The sequence below is a fragment of the Gorilla gorilla genome, chromosome 6, assembly GCF_029281585.2.
Source record: "Gorilla gorilla gorilla isolate KB3781 chromosome 6, NHGRI_mGorGor1-v2.1_pri, whole genome shotgun sequence".
Classification (NCBI taxonomy): Eukaryota; Metazoa; Chordata; class Mammalia; order Primates; family Hominidae; genus Gorilla; species Gorilla gorilla.
Genome location: NC_073230.2, coordinates 152,873,184 through 152,896,184, shown reverse-complemented (window position 1 = coordinate 152,896,184; position 23,001 = coordinate 152,873,184). Strand labels below are relative to the sequence as shown.

The 23,001-nt window shown below is 40.1% G+C and overlaps 1 protein-coding gene across 8 annotated transcripts in view; it reads left to right on the top strand.

Annotated features, from left to right (window-relative positions):
* Positions 1 to 15,255, top strand: part of TCAF1 (TRPM8 channel associated factor 1) — a 51,541-nt gene extending 36,286 nt beyond the window's left edge. For 7 of the 8 annotated variants that reach the window (XM_019031495.3, XM_019031493.3, XM_004046407.5 and 4 more), the window contains 7 exons: positions 2,954 to 3,948; positions 4,237 to 4,334; positions 5,458 to 5,671; positions 6,319 to 6,558; positions 7,468 to 7,805; positions 9,277 to 9,527; positions 12,485 to 15,255. In XM_019031495.3, coding sequence (XP_018887040.2) covers positions 2,954 to 3,948; positions 4,237 to 4,334; positions 5,458 to 5,671; positions 6,319 to 6,558; positions 7,468 to 7,805; positions 9,277 to 9,527; positions 12,485 to 12,494 — 2,146 coding nt within the window. In that variant the 3' untranslated portion in view covers positions 12,495 to 15,255. Of the gene's footprint in view, positions 1 to 2,953; positions 3,949 to 4,236; positions 4,335 to 5,457; positions 5,672 to 6,318; positions 6,559 to 7,467; positions 7,806 to 9,276; positions 9,554 to 12,484 lie in introns of all 8 variants that reach the window. The other variant, XM_019031496.4, reaches the window with a different exon arrangement.
* Positions 15,256 to 23,001: the final 7,746 nt, after the last annotated feature.

Genomic DNA, 23,001 nt, shown 5'->3' with positions numbered 1-23,001 from the left:
TCTTCATGCCATCCATGGTTATCTAGACTTATTCATTCTACCTAAGTGAAAATTTGCACCCTTTGATGTACTTCTCCCTGTTTCCTGCCCTCCTCATCCCTAGTAACCACCATTGTTTTATTCTCTTTTCCAATTTATTTGACTTTTTTTGTTTTTGTTTTTGTTTGAGACAGAGTCTCGCTCTGTCGCCCAGGCTAGAGTGCAGTGGCGCAGTCTCAGCTCACTGCCAGCTCCACCTCCCAGGTTCATGCCATTCTGCTGCCTCAGCCTCCCGAGTAGCTGGGACTACAGGCGCCCACCACCACGCCTGGCTAATTTTTTGTATTTTTAGTAGATGGGGTTTCACAGTGTCAGCCAGGATGGTCTCGATCTCCTGACCTCGTGATCCGCCCACCTTGGCCTCCCAAAGTGCTGGGATTACAGGTGTGAGCCACCACGCCCAGCCTAATCAATAATCTTTTAGAGTAGCCTGTCCCATTTTTTCAAGAGAGAGGTAATATATCTTCTTAGAACTTTCTGATGATATGCGATACCTACTTAGAACGTTCTTCTCCATTTGTTGCTGTTGTTCCCTTGGGAGTTTAGTTGGGTGCTTCTCTTTCATGCTGTTAATTTTCGTCAGATATTTGGTGGTTCTTGTCTATTTAAATTTTAAATTACGTTTAAATCCTAGGTTGATCATTATTGGTTACTGCAGAGCATTTTCTTGGGACAAATGATAATCTTTGGTCCTTTGTTCCCCTGATCTCCTTCACATGTACGCAGTTAGATTCTTCTGTTCTCATGGCCTTCCAATCAATCAGATACCATTTGATTTATATTTTTTATAAATGTCCCCACTATCCCAGTTTGCTGATGGCACCCTTCTCAAAATCCAATGCTATTATGGATTTACTGAGTTTCACTCTGTCGCCCAGGCTGGAGTGCATTGGCATGATCTCAGCTCACTGCAACCTCTGCCTCCCAGGTTCAAGCAATTCTCCTGCCTCAGCCTCCTGAATAGCTGGGATTATAGGCACCCACCATCATGCCCCGCTAATTTTTGTATTTTTGTAGAGACAGGGTTTCACCAGGATTTATTTTTTTAAGTAACTTTTGTTTCACTTCAGAAGAGGGTAAGGAAGAGAAGTAAAATCCAACTCATTTTTTCAACACATGAAAGAATTACTTAGCCCCTACTGTATATAAATCATGGCTGTTGGAACTAATAGACAGATGCCTCCGAGGGTGCCCCCTGGCTAAGCACTGAGCAAGACCTCATGTAGTCTCATTGTTCAGATGAAGTTCTAATAACTCAGTGTCTGAATCTCAGCTTTGCAGGTTTAATTTCTCTCATCTTGTCAGTAGGCTCGTGTAGAAATCCTGAAGCTGATGTATTCACTTACAGCACAGTAGCCCACCTCTTCACTGATTTTACTCTTAAAAAAAAAATAATTGCATGAACTTCGTAAACAAGGCCAGGTGCCATGGCCTATAATCCCAGCACTTTGGGAGGCCGAGGCAGGAGGATTGCTTGAGCCCAGGAGTTCAAGACCAACCTGAGCAACATAGTGAGACCCCCCCCCCCCCATTAAATTAAAAAATCAAAAATAGAAGAGAAAAAAATTATAAACAGAACTCTAATTATAAGAACTAAAACACATTTTTCATTAAATTTTGTATACATGTTTAAAGGACTACAATTAAAAATGAATTTAAAAAAATTTTTAGAGTCACCAAATTAAATACAGACTATCCAAAATGTTGCTTGAATAAAATAAATAAATGTTACAAATCTAGACTATTCTGGTTGGCCTAGCCAGTGACTTCTTTCTCTCATTAGGCAGATGATCATGGAAAGCAGTATTACAATCACAGAGTTGTTTGGTAAGCCTCGATTCAGAGCAAGAAGAGATAGTTGAACGATGTTAATGATAGTTCTTTACCGAGTTAGAGAGTCATCTGCCAATTAGTATGGTGGTAGCTTTATCTTTAGTAAAGGTTTATACTTGCTAAGAGGACCATAGCTTTCCCATCAGTAGAGCTCTGCCAGCCATAGAGAGTACAGCACGAACACTGCAAATTTGTTGTCTACCTGACCCCTATTTTTTGGTGTTATCTTACAGCTGCATCCTACTATACTATAGTAGCTGCATCCTACTATGCTTTACCTAACAAAAGTGACAGAACCAACTCTGGAATCTCAAGCTCAGAGAGGCCACTCTATTCCTTAACTCCACCTTATCCAGTGTTCCATCTCATTTTGGATTTATGGGCATCTTGAGGGCTTCTAGGGCTGGATTACCCACAGACAGTAAACAGATGGTGCTGAGCAAAACCTTACAGCATGGATGTGCATCACTCCTGTTGGGCAGGCAGTGAAAAAGTGGAGTTCTAGATGCAGACAGTAAAGTCCTCTTGGGCTCAGGTAACCAGAGGGTCTCACTAGAGTTGAGGCCAGTCAGTTCCCCTACCCCACCTTTTGAGATAATAATGATTCTTCACTAGCACTACTGACTTGTCCTTCCATAGACTTTATTTGTAGGAAATTAGCTGCAATTTCCTGCAATTTATAAATAAGACTCCTTATAAGGAAAAAAAAACATGATTTCCCATTTTTTTATATGTATTGTTTAGAGGGTTGAAATAACCATGAACTTAAATCTGGAGTATTTAAGACATGGCACTGGATAAACACAGCAGGGCTCCCTTTGCAATTTCCATTGAAGAATTTGTGCTCTAAGAATGAGCAGAGCAGAATTAATGCTGAGTCCCTCTGCCACCCCTCCAACAAGTCTCCATACCCAGTGAGGTCAGAGCTGTCCATTTTGTTCTCCCAACTTTCCCCTAAGAACTAAAAATAACAATATTAGCAAAGCTAACACATCTATAGCGCTCACTGTATGCCATCCACTGTTCTAACAGCTTTATATAGAACTGTACCTCTAGTAAAGAATGCATGTGTCTTTTGCAGTTGTGAAGATGACCTCTCCGAGGACAGAGAAGAGCTTCTGCATGGGATTTCAGAGCTGGACATCAGCAACTCGGATTGTTTCCCATCCCAGCTGCTAGTGCATGGGGCTTTAGCCTTTCCTCTAGGGTTAGATTCCTACCATGGCTGTGTTATAGCGGCTGCCCGCTATGGCCGGGGCCGGGTGGTTGTGACTGGCCATAAGGTATTATTCACTGTTGGTAAACTGGGCCCCTTTCTGCTCAATGCTGTCCGCTGGCTGGATGGGGGCCGCAGAGGCAAGATTGTGGTGCAGACAGAGCTGAGAACCCTGAGTGGCCTCCTCGCAGTGGGGGGCATAGACACCAGCATCGAGCCCAATCTGACCAGTGATGCAAGTGTCTACTGCTTTGAACCCGTGAGTGAAGTGGGGGTCAAGGAACTGCAGGAGTTTGTAGCAGAGGGTGGCGGGCTATTTGTTGGAGCCCAAGCCTGGTGGTGGGCCTTCAAGAACCCCGGAGTGTCCCCTTTGGCTCGATTCCCAGGAAACCTCCTCCTCAACCCCTTTGGCATCAGCATTACAAGCCAAAGCCTCAATCCAGGGCCCTTTCGTACTCCTAAAGCAGGGATAAGGACCTATCACTTCCGCTCCACCTTGGCCGAGTTCCAGGTTATAATGGGCAGGAAGAGAGGAAATGTGGAAAAGGGCTGGTTGGCAAAGCTGGGACCAGATGGTGCAGCTTTCCTGCAGATTCCCGCAGAAGAGATCCCTGCCTACATGTCTGTGCATCGACTCCTGAGGAAGCTGCTAAGTCGATATCGGCTTCCAGTAGCAACCCGAGAGAACCCTGTTATCAATGACTGCTGCAGAGGTGCCATGCTTTCCCTGGCCACAGGGCTGGCCCACTCTGGAAGCGACCTCTCTCTGTTAGTCCCAGAAATTGAAGATATGTACAGCAGCCCCTATCTGCGCCCCTCAGAATCTCCTATCACCGTCGAGGTCAACTGCACCAATCCAGGTAAGGAACAAGGGTTGGAAGCTCAGTATTATGGGAATGGGGGAATGGGGACAGGCTGACATCAGCAGTCCATTTCAGGGACCCGATCATGTCCAGAGGGTGGTCTCCATTTTTTACCATGAACTTTGAAGAAGATAAGGGTTGCGATTTTAAGTACTGTTTGGAAGAGTTGAGTCAAGGCAGCATGTAGGGGAAGATACGTGCTTACGAAGGGTCTCTGGTGATGCTGGGTGGAGGTGGCATCATGGAGGAGGGATAAAGTCTGCCTACCCCTCCTGCTTTTGGCAGGCACCAGATATTGCTGGATGAGTACTGGGCTCTACATACCTGGAAGGCAAATTATAGAAGTCTCACTGCCTGAAGCTGCTGCCTCTGCCGACCTGAAGGTAAGGCCATGCCCCACCTCACCATGTAACATGGAAGCCAAAGGCTCTTCCTAGCACAGTCAGTATCTTATTTGATTCTCACAAAGCCCTGTTGGTAATACAGAGCAGGTGATTTTACCCTTGTTTTAAGGATGAAGTAACTAAGGTGCAGAAAAGCTGATTGATTGATTGATTGATTGATTGATTGATCGATTGAAATGTATAGAGCTAATACAAATAAGTGCCCAGGACTCAAACCTAACTAATTTCTGGCTCTTAAGTTTTGTGCTTTTGACTTACGTCCTAGAGTAGGGAATAAGAGGTATCAAATGGAAGGTAACCTAGCACAGAGTAGGCATTCAGTAAATCTGAGTTCACTGTTCATCTCCGTATCCATTCCCATGGTAGCACAAGGTCTTTCTGACTTCAGCTTCTTCCCTATGACATCCAAGACCATTCCTCAATTGCCCAGTTCACCTTCCCTCTGTCACTTTCACATAGAACCCATTTGCAAAGTTAGTTTGCTGTCCTTCCCTATCCCCCTTGGGGGTCACTGTGATGGTTAGCATCTATTCTGTGCCTGTACCTATCCTGGAACTTGATTAGCATAAACCCAGGGAAAAGAATCCTAGGACTCTACCAAGTACCTGCCCAGGAAGAGGGCTTGGAGAAACCCTCCACTATCTTAGCCAGATCACACCACCTCCCACTGGGCCCTCTCTCTGATCAGCAAAAGGCAGGGTTCCCTCTGCCCCATTCCAAATGCCAGAATCACCACCATGAGATAGGCGATCAAGTGTTCTATTTGTTAGCAACACCAGGAGACTGGGCGTGGGAGTCAGCCCTCCTCAGAATTGGCCTTACAGGTTACACCTGGCACTTCTCACATTAATGTCTATCTAACATGACCCATTATGGAGCTGTTTGAATGCTTTGGGAAAATATTTATATATACTTCAGTCCATATGCCCCAAGGAATGCTACAGTTTCTTGGGGTATCACACATGGTTCATCTGTGGTGGGAAGGCTGGGCTCGCTTGGGTTCATGGCTAAATGACCCATCCTGAGTCCCTTGCTGGGCTCTCTTCTTCCACCCACTCGTGCCCCATGGTGACTCCTTGAGGGGGGGATCTTTCTGCTCCAGATACAGATTGGCTGCCACACAGATGACCTGACCAGGGCCAGCAAGCTTTTCCGAGGCCCACTCGTAATTAACCGGTGCTGCTTGGACAAACCCACAAAATCGATCACGTGCCTCTGGGGTGGACTCCTCTATATAATTGTGCCTCAGAACAGCAAACTGGGTTCTGTGCCTGTCACCGTGAAGGGGGCTGTGCATGCTCCATACTACAAGCTGGGTGAGTGGGAGCTCTGGGTGCCCCTGAGGGAAGGGGAAGAACTGAGATGAGGATTCCAGAGAGCATGGGAGTCCAGGAGGTGACTAGAGTCTGTTTGGTGCAGAAGGAGAGAGACATGGGCTAACAGAGGAATAAGGGTCAGCTTCCTTAGATTCAGCTTTGGGGTTGTACAGATAAAGACCAAACCACATCCTTGGAGACTTCATAGAAGGATAGAGAAAAGGGATATAGCCTCAGCAAACTAACGCAGGAACAGAAAACCAAACACCACGTGTTCTCACTTGTAAGTGGGAGCTGAACAATAAGAACACATGGACACAGGGAGGGGAACAACACACATTGGGGCCTGTCAGTGGGGTGGGTGGCGGGGGTGGATGGAGGGAGACCATCAGGATAAATAGCTAATGCATGCTGGGCTTAATACCTAGGTGATGGGTTGATGGGTGCAGCAAACCACCATCACACATGTTTACCTATGGAACAAACCTGCACGTCCTGCACATGTATCCTGGAACTTTACATTTTTTAAAAAAGAGGAGGGATATGGCAGTTCATGATTTTGTTGTTCTCTTCCTGGAGTCTAAGTTGTATGTTGTAATTTAAGGGATTTGGGAAAGGATTTCAAGCTCCATGGTCTCTCTTCCTAGGGGAGACCACCCTGGAGGAGTGGAAGAGGTGTATCCAGGAGAATCCAGGGCCCTGGGGAGAGCTGGCCACGGACAACATCATTCTGACCGTGCCGACCGCAAATCTTCGTACTCTGGAGAACCCTGAGCCGCTGCTCCGCCTCTGGGATGAGGTGATGCAGGCTGTGGCACGACTGGGAGCTGAGCCCTTCCCTTTGCGCCTGCCTCAGAGGATTGTTGCCGACGTGCAGATCTCAGTGGGTGGGTGCTCCAAGCAAACCCTCTGTGCATGCTGCCTCTGAGCGCCTTCCTGTCCTTCATCAGCCATGCAGTGGGCAGCCAGTAGGGGAAACATATTTTGCTAGCAAGACATACAGATGTATCCTTGTTATTTAAATGGGAAGGATATATATATTATATATATATGACATATATATATAATATATATATATAATATATATATGTATATAAAACCGTTTAGGTCAGCATGTCAAGGACATCAAGAAATGCCACCTGAGCTTTCACAGGTATTCATCAGGGACTTCAAGCCAGTATAAATGGCAGAGGGCCGTGACCTAGGTCAGTGTTGTTGGGTTGGAAAAGGGAATTTTACAACTTTAAGAACACACTGAATAAAGCGATCTTTGCCTATGGTCAAGGAACATGAAAAGTGAGGGAAATATACAGACATTAAAGAACCATGGGAATTTCTCTGGACCCTCATTTTCTTTCTTTCTTATACGGATGTTCACTGTAAACTTGTGTTGATATGGCAACTCCATATTTGAACAATGAGAGAGGAGCTACCCTTAAAGAGCTCTGAATTTTGAGAAAAGGTTATAGTGACACAGATTCACATGGACAAGGCATCCTCATCAAAATAGAAAAATTGAATGGTAACATGAACGGCTCCTTATATATAAGCTGCATCTCCTTCCATAGCCACACTATTCTGGGTCAGAGTAGAGATGAAGGAATTCTTACAGAATGAGAAGAGGAGAAGAAACACCTAGCAGGGTCTTGGTTTGGGTTGCTTTTCTGAGTATTATGGTGTGCTGGAATTTGGCTGGGGTTACTGAGTGTTTTGGAACACACACAAAACATAGAAGAATATTACGAGTTAAATGGGGAGGACCCTAACTCTCTCTTCCCTCCTTCTGCATTTTCCAGGCTGGATGCATGCAGGGTACCCCATCATGTGCCATCTGGAGTCAGTGCAGGAGCTCATCAACGAGAAGCTCATCAGAACCAAGGGGCTGTGGGGCCCCGTCCATGAGCTGGGCCGCAACCAGCAGCGGCAGGAGTGGGAGTTCCCACCACACACCACCGAGGCCACCTGCAACCTGTGGTGTGTGTATGTGCATGAGACGGTCTTGGGCATTCCTCGAAGCCGTGCCAATATTGCTCTGTGGCCCCCAGTTCGGGAGAAGAGAGTCAGAATCTACCTGAGCAAGGGTCCCAATGTGAAAAACTGGAATGCATGGACCGCACTGGAAACGTATTTACAGGTACTGGGCAAGATTGGCGGGTGATGGGGGACCCCTACTGTGGGGACCATCAGGGCAACTATCGGATAATGTTCTAGTGGCCCAGAAGACCACCCATGGCCCCTGTCTCCCACACTGGGATATGGGAGGCCCTGACAAAGTCCAACTGTGACAGTCGTATTGATGATGTCTCTTAGTGCATCGCCTTGCATGACCCTCAAGTGGATTTCATTGCCTGAGCCTCACCTTCCACCCCATAGAGATATATGATAGTAAATAGAAAGCACTGAGAAAGGTTAAAAATGGTAGAGACAAATAAAGTACTATACATATATTCACTCTCTCTGGCTTTAAAGCCAGACATACCTGAGACTGAAGCCAAACTCTCCTACTTAATAGCTATCTAAAACCAGTTCCCCCCAACCATACACATAATCCATAGGATATGACTTATTTTTTTTTTCCTTAGATGAACGTACCATCTTCTCACTATGCCTTGGCCATGCCTCAGAGTCCCCATTATGCAGGCAATCCAAGAGTCCTCACTGACCTGGACAAGGAGGTGGCCTTGCCTTTGACCAGTTGTTTAATGCCTAGTTCCCTCCCTGCAATGCCTGGATCAGTTCCTGGCATGAAACTGGAGAGTTTCATCACCTTGAATTTCAGAACTCAGTCTCAGGCCAAGCATGCTCTATTCTGGTTCTTCCACCTGCTGGAGGCTCTTTTATTCATTCCCACTGCCGTGAGAATTATGGGAAAACCAAGGAGGCTCCACTTTAACCTTGTTATGGCTGCTTTGCCCCAGGAACACCAAGTTTCTCATTGGTGAAATAAATGTGAAGTTGGTCTGGGGAACTGCTCAAGTGCTTCATAATTCAAGCTCTGTAACTCAACAGCCTCAAGATGGCTGCCTTTTTCAAAAATTCCAACTTATTCTTAATTCTAGTTACCCAGACAATCTGCAGTCTTCTACTTCTATCCAACTCACTTTTTTTCCCCAAAAGCCATTTTAATACCCTTGCACATTGACAAAGATCTATGATTAATGAGGATTTCTTTGTGCCAGAATGAGGTGGAAGTTTCCCTATTGTTGAGGTTTCACTTTTCAACTCTTGAGAAGAGGATTTTTCCAATTCTGCCAATTTTAAATCCTTGTGTAATATCCTATCTCTATTTGCATGATCTAGTGGGATATGTGGATAATGATACTGGTAGAAAATACTGATATTAATCATTGCAGTTGTTACCATGGCCCTCACTGATTTAGTATCCACTTGGTGTTGAGCACCGTGCTGGTCCCAAGGCCCTTCCTAAGATTAGAATGTGGAAGAGCAGGGCATGAGGCCAGGAGGCAAAATGGAGGAGAGCAGGTCGGTGATAGACATGAAGCTGATGGGTAAGGGGTTACATATACTAAGTTCACTTATTATAGTGGATCCTTGGATCCTTTTTTATTTCCAAATCCGATCTGTATTTTTCTTTCTCTTTCCAGCTCCAGGAAGCCTTTGGTTGGGAGCCATTCATCCGTCTCTTCACCGAGTACAGGAACCAGACCAACTTGCCCACAGAAAATGTTGACAAAATGAATCTGTGGGTCAAGATGTTCTCCCACCAAGTGCAGAAGAACCTGGCTCCGTTCTTTGAGGCCTGGGCCTGGCCCATCCAGAAGGAAGTGGCTACCAGCCTGGCCTATCTGCCTGAATGGAAGGAAAATATTATGAAATTGTACCTCCTCACACAGATGTAAGGAGTGCCCATCGAGGTGGCAGGTAGAGAGGTTTGGGGAGGTAGGCAGAGGTGGGGATTCACTCCTCTACCTCTGCCTCCCAGGGTCTGGCCTTGTCCTCTTAGTTCATTGCCCTACACCTTATTACCGACTTCTGTCTCTAGGAAGTGGGTTCAGAACACAGCCAAAAGTGGAATCAGAATTTCTCAGGTGCAAGGGCTTCTGTTTCTGCATCTTGTTCCTCTGCTTTCAGCTGTCACATTCCCTCCTGACCCTGCACTGGCCCATTTCCAAGAGCTTCGGCACCTGCTTCTATATCAGCCCTGGATTCACCATCATAGGTCATAGCCCAGAGGGGGTAGTTCTCATGTTGGCATCCTGAAGACTCCCTTTGGGCTTTTGTTTTTGATCAGTTGTTCCAAAAACTTGACCATAAAACTCAACTGGAACACAAATTTACCATGAGACCCAGATAGCTCTTGGATGGACTCATATATTTTGTGACTTGAGCAGTTTTCAAAGTAGACAAGCATTCTGGTATAGTGGGAAGAGCCCAGAACTAGGTAGGGTTAGCTCTCGGGAAAGTCATTTCAACTTGGTACTCGCATTTCCTGTGTGTAAAATGGGGATAAAAATTCCCAGTTCACAGGGTTGTCGTGGAGGTTCAGAGTGATAAATTCTGAAGAGGCTTGTGAGGTCTGCAGAGCATGTCATCTAAGGGGATTTTCTATTTTATGCTGGTCCACAGGATAATGAGCTTACTACTTTCCATCCTGTCTCCAGAATTTAGAGGTTAGGATAACTCTTTCTACAAGTAGCTTCCCTGTGTTCAAATCCTGGTTCTTTCACCTATGAGTTGTATAACCCTGGCAATTTCCTTAACTTCTCTGTGATTTAGTTTTCTCATCTATAAAATAGGATCTATCTCATAGGATTATTGTGAGGATTACATTTTATAATACCTTTAAAAAGCAATGAGAACCGTCCCTGGCAGGTAGTAGGTGTTGAGAAAATGTCTGCTGCCATTATTATTATCTAATTGACTCAATACTCTTTATGAGCTAGACTTTATTTTTAGATGATATTTACAGAGGCAGTTGTAGTTAATCCTAGCCCATCTTGCACTTTATACAGCAACTTCTGAAAGGATTCTGCTATGTTGCCTTATGAATCTAAAGGAAGAACTCTAAATTCACAATGGGTTTTTTTTAAATAGCTAAAAAATTTAGTTTCTTTTTAACTTAGATTTGTAAAGCTATTTATAAGAACCTCATTGTGAATTTGGAGCTCTTCCTTGGATCTCCTCATCCAATTGTATTTTACAGATCCGATTCCTTCTTCGATTAAATCAAGAGTAGATGTCTTGAAGAAACCAGATCAATTCCATAATGACATTTGTCCTTAGCAAACAGAGGGTATCTGGTTTCATGACAGTGTTTTTATTTCTGTAACACAGATTCAAGACACAGTGCCTGTCAAGAGTTACTCAACAGTTTGGCAGACGAAGTCCACACACATAGACGACTTTACTCTAAAACAAGATGATTGGATAGAGTTGACCCAAACTTATTTCCTTTTAATTTTATTCAGAATCCCCTATTTCTTTATAGTTTTAACTAAAGTTGGGTCCTTTTGGTTGATGTCATATACATCCAGCCAGTTTTTCTTTAGCTCACTTTTTATTTTAGTTATTTTAATATATCATTTTATTTGCTTAATTGGTAATTGGGTAGATATGTAGACTGTAAGATTTGACCTATAGAGTTTTTTCTTTGGATTTTTGTTTGTTTGTTTGAGATAGCGTATCAGTCTTGTCACCCAGCCTGGAGTGCAATGGCACCGTCTCGGCTCATTGCAACTCTACCTCCCAGGTTCAAGCGATTCTCCTGCCTCAGCATCACAAGTAGCTGGGCTTACAGGTGCCCACCACCACACCCAGCTAATTTTTTGTATTTTTAGTAGAGATGGGGTTTTGCCATGTTGGCCAGGCTGGTCTCGAACTCCTGGCCTAGGTGATCCACCCATCTCGGCCTCCCAGTAGATTTCTTTGTCATGTTATTTGTCGGTCCTAGGATTATTTCTCCTGATTGCACAAATATCCATTGCCTAGGTGCTTTAAACATGAGACATTGGATATTTGTTCAACATTTAAAATAATTGTTATCAATTATTGGGTGTGTACCAGTTATTGTAGTGATTCCTTTCTATAGATTGTTTCATTTAATCTTCACAATAATCTCATGACATGGCAACCATTATCACTCCCATTTTATTTTATGAACGAGAGAACTGAATTTAAGGAAGATAAGGTAAATTATCTAAGGCTATATTGCTAATAAGTGGTTGATCTGGGATTTGAATTCAGGCATTCTGATTACAGAATGGGCATTCATAACTACAGTGCTTTGAGTGACCCCATCAATGGGTAAATAAAGAAGCCGACCAGCAAACCAAAGGATCATTATGTTCCTACTTGCCAGAGGTTTGGCTGCATATACTTACCCATCATCTACTTTTATCAGAACAAAAAATCATTTTGTTTATCCCAAATGACAATTCAAAGAATTTAAGGTAGGCTCCTGAAGTGCTTCCCAATAGATAGTGCTGGAGTGAGCCCTTTAGCATCAGCCAGATCTTTTAGGTTCTGCATTACTCAAATTTCAGTTATTCTTTCTAGGGTACCATGAAAGTGTTCTCTAGTTTGTTGGATTTTGAATGATGGACTATTTCAGTGAAGTGCCTGACTCCCAGAGATCCCAAACACTGCATGTTCTCAGAGAGGAAATTAGATCCTCCATCTTTGAGAATATGTGTATCCATTCTTGCCCTCTTTAATATATTTTTAGCAGTACATCCTGGGGATATATTTAAAATATAAAGTTATCCATGTTACTTCCGTGTCTAAAAGCCTCCACTGGAATTTCTAATTTGAGATAATGGACTAAACATAAGTTTACCTTCCCTCCCTCCCCAGGCCCCACTGAAATTGAAGTCAAGAAATGCAAAAAGGAATTGACACATCTCAGCAAAGAAAACTGAAGGGATTTGGTTATAAGTGGAGAAGATCTCAGCATATTTCTGGAAGATAGAAAGTGGATGAAGCATGATAATGAAAGAGTGAAGAACCTTTCACATAAAATGTAAGCTGATCTGAACAACATAACCCCAAAGAGACTTGCGCACCTGAAAAGCTTGTCTACTGAAGAATTACTCCAGTCGTAAGATTGAGCCTCTCCTACTCTCCCCCAACTCTTATGCACAGAACACAGGCAGTCTCCACTATTGATACCAGTTAAAAATTTCTTGTTATTGTTGCTGTTGTTGTTTGTATAAAGGAATTGAACAGGCTGCTTGCAGAGAGATAAGAGTTGGTGCTCCAGAAAAAAATTTCTCTTCTAGTGGAAATAAGTGCTCCTACCCCCAGCCAGTCAGCTAATTCTCTACTGACAGCTGAGACCTCCTACTCAAGTGCCTATTGTCTTCAGGTATAGAAGAGGTTTGCTGAAGAAACAGACCTAACTGTACAACAGCAGAGGAAACCCATGCCAACTGTTATACAAGTTAACAGTTATGTTGATTCTTAAATGGGAATGGTGAGTTAGAAATTCGCAGACATGGGTGATGGGGAGGGAAGAGGAATAAGAAAAGTCACGAGGTAGAATTAGGGGCCTTGAAAATATGACAAACTCTGAGGGAAACAAAGACAATGTGGAAAGAATAACTTAATTTTAATTCCATCTCCAGAGAGATTTGAGGTGTATTTAAGATGAAAAACAGGATACTACAAAGAAACGGAAAACTCAGGAGTTCGAGACCAGCCTAGGCAAGATGGCAACATCCCGTCTCTACAAAATAATTTTTAAAAATTAGCCAAGCATGGTGGCATGTGCCTGTGGTCCTAGCTACTTGGGAGGCTGAGGTGGAAAGATCACTTGAGCCCAGGAGTTCAAGGCTTCAGTGAGCCATGATGGTGCCACTGCACTCCAGCCTGGGGAACAGAGTGAGACCCTGTCTCTTAAAAAGCAAGAAAAGAAAGAGAAGACTGAGAATAAGAAGATCTCTTTGAAAATAAAATAAGACTGCTAAAAGTATTTGGTATACAGTCTGGAAAATAAAGTTGAAGGAATCTCTCCAGATAAAGAGCAAAAAGAAATAGATAGAAAAATATAAAGAAAGAAAAAAGACATAGACAATCAATATGTAATGTTAGGAGTTCCTGGAAGAGAGAACAGAGACAGTGTAGGTGAAGAAATAAAAAGAAAAAGAATTGAAGAACAGAGCAAGCTAAGTCTCCAGATTGAGAGGGCCCAATACAATCTGCATCTAGACACAATATTGTAAAATTTTGGAATATTAAGGATAGAAGGAAGATATTAAAGTGGCCAGGGAGAAAACAAATGAGGTCATCACGATTAGCTCAACACAAAAATGGATGAGAAATAGACTGCTAACAGATTTGTCATCAGCAACACTGAATGCCAGAAGTCAATGGATCAACATCTTCAGAGCTTATGGAAATTTTTTGTACCTAGAATTTCATAGTAAGGCAAACTGTCAAGAAGAATATCAAAGTGAAGACATTTTCTGACAGGCAAATTTTCAGAAAGTCTCCCTCCTTTGCACCCTTACTGAGGAAGTATCTTGAGGAAGTTCTCCAGCAAAATGAGGATGAAAACCAGGAAAGAAGAAGAAATGGGATCCATAAAACAGTGGACCTTACTTAGGATGTCTCATTCTAGAGTGACAGTTATCCAAAAGGATATCTCACCCTAGAGTGACAGCTATCCAGCAGACTAATTTCAGATGAGAGCACACTGTCTTGGGCTTTCTGGGAAGAATGTGCATTCAGTGCCATAGATAGTATCATTGAAGAGCTGGGATGCTTAAGAAGATTAGTCAAGAAAAAAGAAAGACAAATCAACAATATGTCAAAAAATTCAGGTCCAATTATAGAGCAAAATAAAATGAGGCATGATTTTGAGTTATTCATGAAGAATAAGAAGAGGCTTGATAGGTACATTTCCTTTTCTATGGCACAGGCGTGATGATATTTGGTGTGTAGGGAAGAAAATATCCTAGCTTATACTAAGCTCCCGGTAAGAAGTATTTAAATAGCCAAAATAATGTGGATATCATTTATTAGTATTCAGTGTTCAGATCAGCCTATTAACAAAGTGTGAAAGGTTTCATTTTTTATTCAGAACTGAAGTTGAAAGTAATTAATGCTGACAAAGGGAAAGAAAGCAGAGATTGAGAATTAGAGGAAGAGAGGTGGAATCAAAGGTAGAGATACTTATATATTCAAAGTGGGGATGCAAAGATCTTCAGTTAATGGAACAAGAACTAGAGGATTAGTGTATTGTTCAAAGCTATAAAATCAAACCAATAGATGTATTAAAAAGTGATGTAACTTTCAGACATTTGGAGAGAGATGGACAAAGGAAAGTGGAGATAGTGTAAGTTAAATCCTTATCTTTTGTAATGGGGAATTATTAAAGATGTTGTAAAGTCAGTAAGTCAAGAAATTATTGCTCAAACATATTATTTAAAGTTAGAAAGTTAGTTACCAGACGATCTAAAATAAATATTGTTAAAAGCATTACCTCTAGGGAATGGGATTTAGATTTAAAAAGGGTGGGATGGGAAACTGTGTTTTTCATTTTAAGTCCTTCTGTACTATTTAATTTTTTACCTTGTGCATGTATTACTTTGAAAAAATTTTTAATAAACCCAAATAAAAATCTTCCAGTGACTTCACATTGATTAAGATGCAACCCAGCTAAAGCCTTTAAAATGGTTTTCAAGGTCCTCAAGTATCTAGGTCCACTTGATGTGTCCAGGCTCATGATATCTCCCCACAAGTCTCTATTTCCAACCAGATTAAGTATCTTCCAGTTATTAAAACACACTTCACATTCTTTTGTTTGTACAGGTGTTCCACAAAAAACAAAGCCTACTGCTGATCTCACCATGTCTGCTGAGTAAGCTTACCATCTAGTGGGTTTTAATATTTGTTGAATGAAGGAATGTCCAATACAGCATTGAATGAAGTTTGCCAACTTCATTCTTTTCCAAGAAGGCCTTTGATGTTTGCCTCTGTTCTGGGAAACATTTCAAGAAGGACCATCCAGGGCCCTAAGCTTTCCTGCACTCCCCTTCATTTGACAGCTTTAATAAGTTTTAGTCTTACATGAGGCCAGCTGGTGTCAGAGCATTTCTGTCCACCTGTCAGTCTCCCTGGTGTACTCTTTGCTACTTTCCCTGAACATGGTAACCTCTTTTCAGCTATTTTTAACCCTGTACTTGGGAGAAACAGCCCACTATCTAGTGGAAATCTTTAGGCCACCAAGTTTCTTTTTTTTAAGTTTTATTTTACTTTTAATTGACTCATAATAATTGTACATATTTATAGGGTATAGTGTGATGTTTTGATACACATATATATTTTGTGATGATCAAATCAGGGTATTTAGCATATTTTTCACCTCAAACATTTATCATCCCTTTGTGGTAAGAACATTCAGAATCCTCTCTTCTAGCTATTTTGAAATATACAATATAATATTGTTAACTATAGTCACCCTACTGTGCAATAGAACACCAGAACTTATTCCTATCTAACTGAACCTTTGTACCTGTTGACCAGTCTATCCCCATCTCCCCTGCCCCACTACCCTCCCAAGCCTCTGGTAACCACTATTCTACACTCTGCTGCTATTAAATCAACTTCTTAAATTATAGAATCCACTTTTGTGTGAGATTGTACAGTATTCGTCTTTACATGCCTGGCTTATTTTACTTAACATAATGTCCTCTGGGCCCAATTACGTTGCCACAAATGACAAAATTTCTTTTTATGGTTGAATAGTATTCCACTGTATATATACACCACATTTTCTTTATCCATTCGTCCACTGATGGACACTTAGGTTGATTCCATGCAGCTACTGTGAATAATGCTGCAATAAACATGGGAATGCAGATATCTCTTCCACATAACTGATTTTATTTCCTTTGGATATATACTCAGTAGTGAGATTCTGGATCATATGGTACTTCTATTTTTTAACTTTTTTAGGAACCTTCATTCTGTTTTCCATCATTGCTGGACTAATTTACAACAGCATATAAGACTTCCTCTTTCTTCACATCTACCCCAACATTTGTTATTTTTTGTCTTTTTGATAATAGCCATTCTAACTGGACCGAGGTGATATGTCATTATGGTTTCATTTGCATTTCCCTGATGATTAGTGATACTAAGCATTAGTATGTCTTCTTTAGAGAAATGTCTATTTAGATATTTTGCCCATCTTTAAATGGAATTATTTATTTTTCTGCTATTGAGTTATTTTTCTATATATTCTAGGCTTTAACCCCTTGTCAGATGCATAGTTTGCATATGTTTTCTCCCATTCCTTAAGTTAACTTCAATCTGTTTCCTTTGCTATACAGAAGCATTTTAGTTTAATATAGTACTATTTCTCTATATTTGCTTTTGTTGTATGCTTTTGAGGTCTTATTCAAAAAATTCTTGCTGAGACCAATGTCATGAATTGTTTCTCCCATGTTTTCTTCTAGTATGCTTACAGTTTCAGGTCTTACATTAAAGTTTTTAATCAATTTTGAACTGATTTTTACATATGGTAAGAGACAGGGGTCTAATTTTATTCTTCTACATGTGGATATTCAGTTTTCCCAGTGCCATCTATTGAAAAGCCTCTCCTTTTCCTAATGCATGTTGCTGACACTTTTGTTGAAAATCAGTTGGCTGTAAGTGCATGGATTTATTTCTGTTCTGTATTCTGTTTCAGTTATCTATGTGTCTATTTTTATACCAGTACCATGTTGATTTGGTTACTATAGCTTTATAGTATATTTTAAAGTCAGGTAGCGTGATGCATCGAGCTTTATTTTTGCTAAGGATTACTTTGGCTATTTGGGGTCTTTTGTGGTTCCATAGAAGTTTTAGGATTTTTTTTCTATTTCTGTGAAGAATAGGGATTGCATTGAATTAGTAAATTGCTTTGGATAATATGGACATTTTGACAATATTGATTTTTTCAATTCATTATTATCTTTCTATTTATTTGTGTCCTCTTCAATTTATTTTATCTGTATTTTATAGTTTCCACTCAAGATGTTTCACCTCCTTTGTTAACTATATTCCTGGGTATTTATTGTATAGCTATTGTCAGTGGATTGCTTTCTTGATATCTTTTTTTAGGTAGCTTGCTACTGGCATATAGAAACACTACTGATTTTTGCATGTTGAGTTTGTATCCTGCAACTTTATTGAATTTATTTATTCTAACAGTTTTTTGTGGAATCTTTAGGATTTTCTATATATAAGATAATGTCATCTGCAAACAAGGACAATTTGACTTCCCCCTTTCCTATTTGGATGCCTTTCATTTCTCTTGCCTAATTGCTCTGGCTTGGATTTCCAGTAGTATGTTCAACAAAAGTGATAAATGCGGCATCCTTGTCTTGTTGCAGATCATAGAGGAATAGCTTTCAACTTTTTCAGTATGATGTTATCTATGAGCTTCTCATTTATGGCCTTTATTGTGTTGAGGTATATTACTTCTATATCTCATTTGCTGAGAATTTTTATCATGAAGGGATGTTAAATTTTATCAAATTTTTTTCTTTGTCTATTAAAATGATTATGTCATTTTTGTCCTTCATTCTGTTAATGTGATGTATCACATTTATTGATTTACATATGTTGAACCATCCTTGCATCCCTGGGATGAATCTCACTTGATTGTGGTGAATTATTTTTTCAATATGCTGTTGAATTTGTTTCACTTATATTTTGTTAAAGATTTTTGCATCTATGTTGATAAAGGAGATTGGCCTGTAGTTTTCTTTTTATCAAGTTATCCTTGTCTGGTTTTGATAATGTTGGCCTCATAGAATGAGTGTGGAAGAATTTCCACCTCTTCAACTTTTTAGAATAGTTTGAAAAGAAGTGATATTATTATTTACATGTTTGGTAGAACTTAGCAGTAAAGTCATCAGTTCCTGGGCTTTTCTTTGATGGGAGACTTATTATTACTGATTCATTGTTGTTACACATTATTGGCCTGTGTAGGTATTTTATTTCTTCATAGTAGTTCAATTTTGGTAGGTTGCACGTGTCCAGGAATTTCTTTCTTTCTTTTAGGTTTTCCAGTTTATTGGCATATAATTGCTCATAAAAGTCTTTTATGATCCTTTGTATTTCTGTGGCATCTCCTTTTTTAGCTCTGATTATATTTACTTGAGTCTTCTCTTTTTTGTTAGTCTAGCTAAAACATTTGTTTATCTTTCAAAGGACCAACTTTTTGTTCTACTGATTTTTATATTATTTTCAGGCTCTATTTCACTTATTTCTGCTTGATCTTTATCAGTCTTCTCTTCTAGTAGTTTAGGGTTCAGCTGGCCCTCGTTTTTCTCATTCCTTGAGGTGCCATGTAAAGTTTTTATATAAGATTCTTATACTTTTTTGATGTAGGGATCTATTGCTATAAACTCCCTCTTAGAATAGCTTTTGCTGTATCCCATAGGTTTTGGTACATTATGTTTCCTTTTATTTGTCTCAAGGAATTTTTAAATTTTCTTTTTAATTTCTTTATTGATGCCCTGGTTGTGCAAAAACTTGTTTTTAGTTTTCACATATTTGTATATGTTCCATAGTTCCTCTTGGTATTCATTTCTAGTTTTTATTGCATTGTGGTAAGAGAAGATACTTGATAAGATTTTGATTTTTTTAATTGCTTGAGATATGTTTTGTGGACTAACATATATTCTATCCTGGAGAAAAGTTCCATGTGCTGTTGAGCAAAATGTACATTCTGTAGTTATCGAGGGGAATGTTTTATAAATATCTGCTGGGGCTCTTTGGTCTAGAATGTAATTTAAATCTGATAATTCTTTGTTGATTTTCTATCTAGATGATCTATCCATTGCTGAAAGAGGGTGCTAAAGTCCTTTTTTATTTAATTTTTCTTTCCCTTTAGATCTCATAATATTTGCTTTATATATTTACTCTATATATTGGGTGCTCTGGTGTTGTGTGCTCATATACTGACAACTGTCCTAACCTTCTGCTGAATTGATTTCTTTATATAATGACCTTCTTTTCTCTTTTGACAGTTTTTTACTTAAAGTCTATTTTGTCTGATGTAAGTATTACTACCCCTGCTTTGTTTTGGTTTCCATTTTCACAGAATTTCATTTTCTATTCTTTCGCTTCAGTCTATGTGTGGCCTTATAGGTGAAGTGAGTATCTGGTAGGCAGCATGTTGCTGAATCTTGTTTTTTTTTTTTTAATTTAATCCATTCAGCCACGGTGTATGTTTTAATTGGGAATTTATTTCATTTACATTCAAAGTTATTATTGATAGGTAAGGACTTCTGCCATTTTGCTCATTATTTTCTGGTTGTTTTGTTTATCCTTTGTTCCTTTCTTCCTCTCTCATGTTTATCTCTGTGGCTTGATTAGGGTATTTGTTGTGTCAAGCTTTGATTCCTTTCTCTTTCTCATTTGTATATCTGTTGTAATTTTTTCTTTGTGGTTAGTATTGGGGTTACATTAAAAATCTCTCATACTTATAATAGACTATTTTAAGCTGATAACAAGTTAACTTTCATTGCATACCAATACTCTAGACTTTCATTCTGCACCCAAATTTATAATTTTGTTGCTTTAATATACATCTTTATATATTGTTTATTCCTTAACAACTTATCATTGCTATAATCATTATTACAATTTTCACTTTTTGGCATCCCACAGAGCTGCATTTTTTTAAATTATTATTATTTTTTAAATGGGGTCTCACTATGTTGCCCAGGTTGGACTCAAACCCCTGGGCTCAAATGAGCCTTCCATTTCAGCCTCCTAAATAACTGGGACTACGAGCACATGCCACAGCACCCAGCTGTTTTGGCTTTTAACCTTCATACTAGAGGTTTGAAACATTACATATCACCATTGCAGTAATGAAGCATTATGAATTTGATAATGCATTTATCTCCAGCAGTGAGATTTATACTTCATGTTTTTTTATGGTAGCAATTATCATGAAAACTTTTTTCCAGTAGAAATACTCAAGCATTTCTTGTAAGTCTGGTCCAGTGGTAAAGAGTTCCCTCAACTTTTGCTGATCTGGGAAAGACTATTTCTCCTTCATTTCTGAAGCAAAGATTTGCTGGTATAGTATTCTAGGCTAGCAGCTTTTTTTCTTCTAGTATTTTAAATATATCATCCCATTCTCTCCTGGCCTGCAAGGTTGCTGCTGGGAAATCTGCTAATAGTCCAATGGCAATTCCCTTATATGTGACTTGATGCTTTTCTCATGCTGCTTTTAGTATTTTTTTCTTTGTCTTTGACTTTTGACAGTTTGGTTATATGCCTCAGAGAGGACCTCTTTGAGTTGAATCTTTGTGGGATCCTTTGAACTTCATGGATCTGGATGTCCATATCTCTCCAAGACTTGGGAAGCTTTCAACTATTACTTTGTCAAATAAGCTTTCTTTGCCTTTCTTCATCTCTTCTTCTTAAGTTGCCAAAATCCAATCATTTGTTCACTTATGGTGTCCCATAAATGCCATAGACTTCTTCATTCCTTTTTTTTTTCTTTACCTCTGACTGGACTATTTCAAAAGGCCTGTTTTCAAGTTCAAAAATTCTTCTGTTTGATCTATTTTGCTGTTGAAGCTCTCAATTGTGTTTTTTATTTCATTCATTGAATTTCTTGGCCCCAAGATTTCTGTTTTGTTCTTTTTTATGATATCTCTCTGTTGAATTTCTCATTCAGATCATGAACTGTTTTTCCCGATTGTTGAATGATCTGTTTGTGTTCTTTCATGTCTCGCCAAGTTTCCTTAAGCTCACTATCTTGAATTCCTTTTCATGAAATTCATAAATTTTTATTTTTTTATTGGGGTCAGTTACTAGAGAATTATTGTGTTTCTTTGGTGGTGTAATGTTCCCTTGCTTTTTTATGTTTCTTGTATCCCTGCACTGGCATCTGTGCATCTGATGGAATAATCACCTTTTCTAACTTTGTAGCATAACTTTCAGCGGAAAAGACTTACACCTGCAGATGTGTCCTAGTATGTTGGTTGGGTAAGGTACATTTGTTTTTGTTCTGGGTGGATGCAGTAGTGTAGTCTCCATGCAGCTTCTTTAGCTGTAGTTAATGTCAGTGGTGCCTGCAAGTACCTCAGTGGCCTTGGCTGCAGAAGTTTGTGTGGCTGGTATGCCTCCTCAGCTGCTTGTCCCCTGAAGGCTGGGCACTTAGCTGGTCTGTTTTCTGAGGATCCATGGCTGGTAGGTTCTCCTTGGGTGCTTATTGCTTGGTGGTTGCATAGTGAGCTGGTCTGTGCTCTAGGGAAGTGCAGGGCTGGTTGTCCATTAGCTCTGCTCAGTTGCTGCTCCTCTGGAGGCAAGGCACCAGACTGGTTCATACTCACTACCAGGTTACCAGGTTTTTTGTGTCCTACTATCCCTAGTTTCTTGGTAGCTGTTCCTTCTCCATCTTCATTAACATTTCTGTCTGAAGGTAAATATTTGTATAATACAAAGACCTTTTCTTACCTGAATTAGCATCTGTCCTATTTTCCATGTATCATAATAGAGATTTACCCTCACAAATGGGAGTAGTTTCCAGATTGCCCATGTTATCACAGAAATAACCCAAATTATTTTATCTTCTACCACACCACTGAGTCTGAATTTCTGTAAAGAGAAATTGAAATATGTCATGAGTTTACTTTCCTCTGTTGTCTAACTCCCATAGTCAACTGGAGCTCTCTGATGAGTATTGGCCTTGCAGCCAATCTTCAAAGCAGTATTTATCAGAAATACTTCCTATCTCCTCTTCACGGGATTAATCTGATCTATTTAGTGCTTAAAGCAATGTCCTCACCCAAGGTCAAAACCTCACCTAATATATGTACCTAACAAAGCCAACAGGTAACTAGGGATGGCCTTAGATGTTGACTCTTTTTTGCCAACAAAAGTAGCAGACTCTATCCCTTCTTTCAAGACTATTTCCCTCCTCTGTTCTCTACTCCTTACAAAGCCTTTGTACTCCTGCTTGGCTTCTACTCTTAAAATGATTTCTTTCTTTGACCCATATCATTGCAGTCAGTCTTCAATAGGGAGGGGGCAGAAGGTGATCTTCAACTTCTCAGAGATCTTTCTTCTAACTACACAAAAAAACAACTTACCTCACAATCAAGACAACTAAGAAATGCTTCCTATGCATTTGGATTCTTGTGCATTTCAGTGCTATAAAGAAGCATTTCTTTGATAGGAAAGCTTGAGTAGCTTAAGTTATTGATGTTCTAGTCTGAGATTGGGTGCGTTTCATAGGTGCTCATTATATTAGAAATAAATAGAATAAAGGGATGAGTAAATAAATGAAAGATAAATAGAGGTTGGGAAGCAACTGCAACTTTAAAAAAAAATGTAGTGACCAATGATGACAGTTA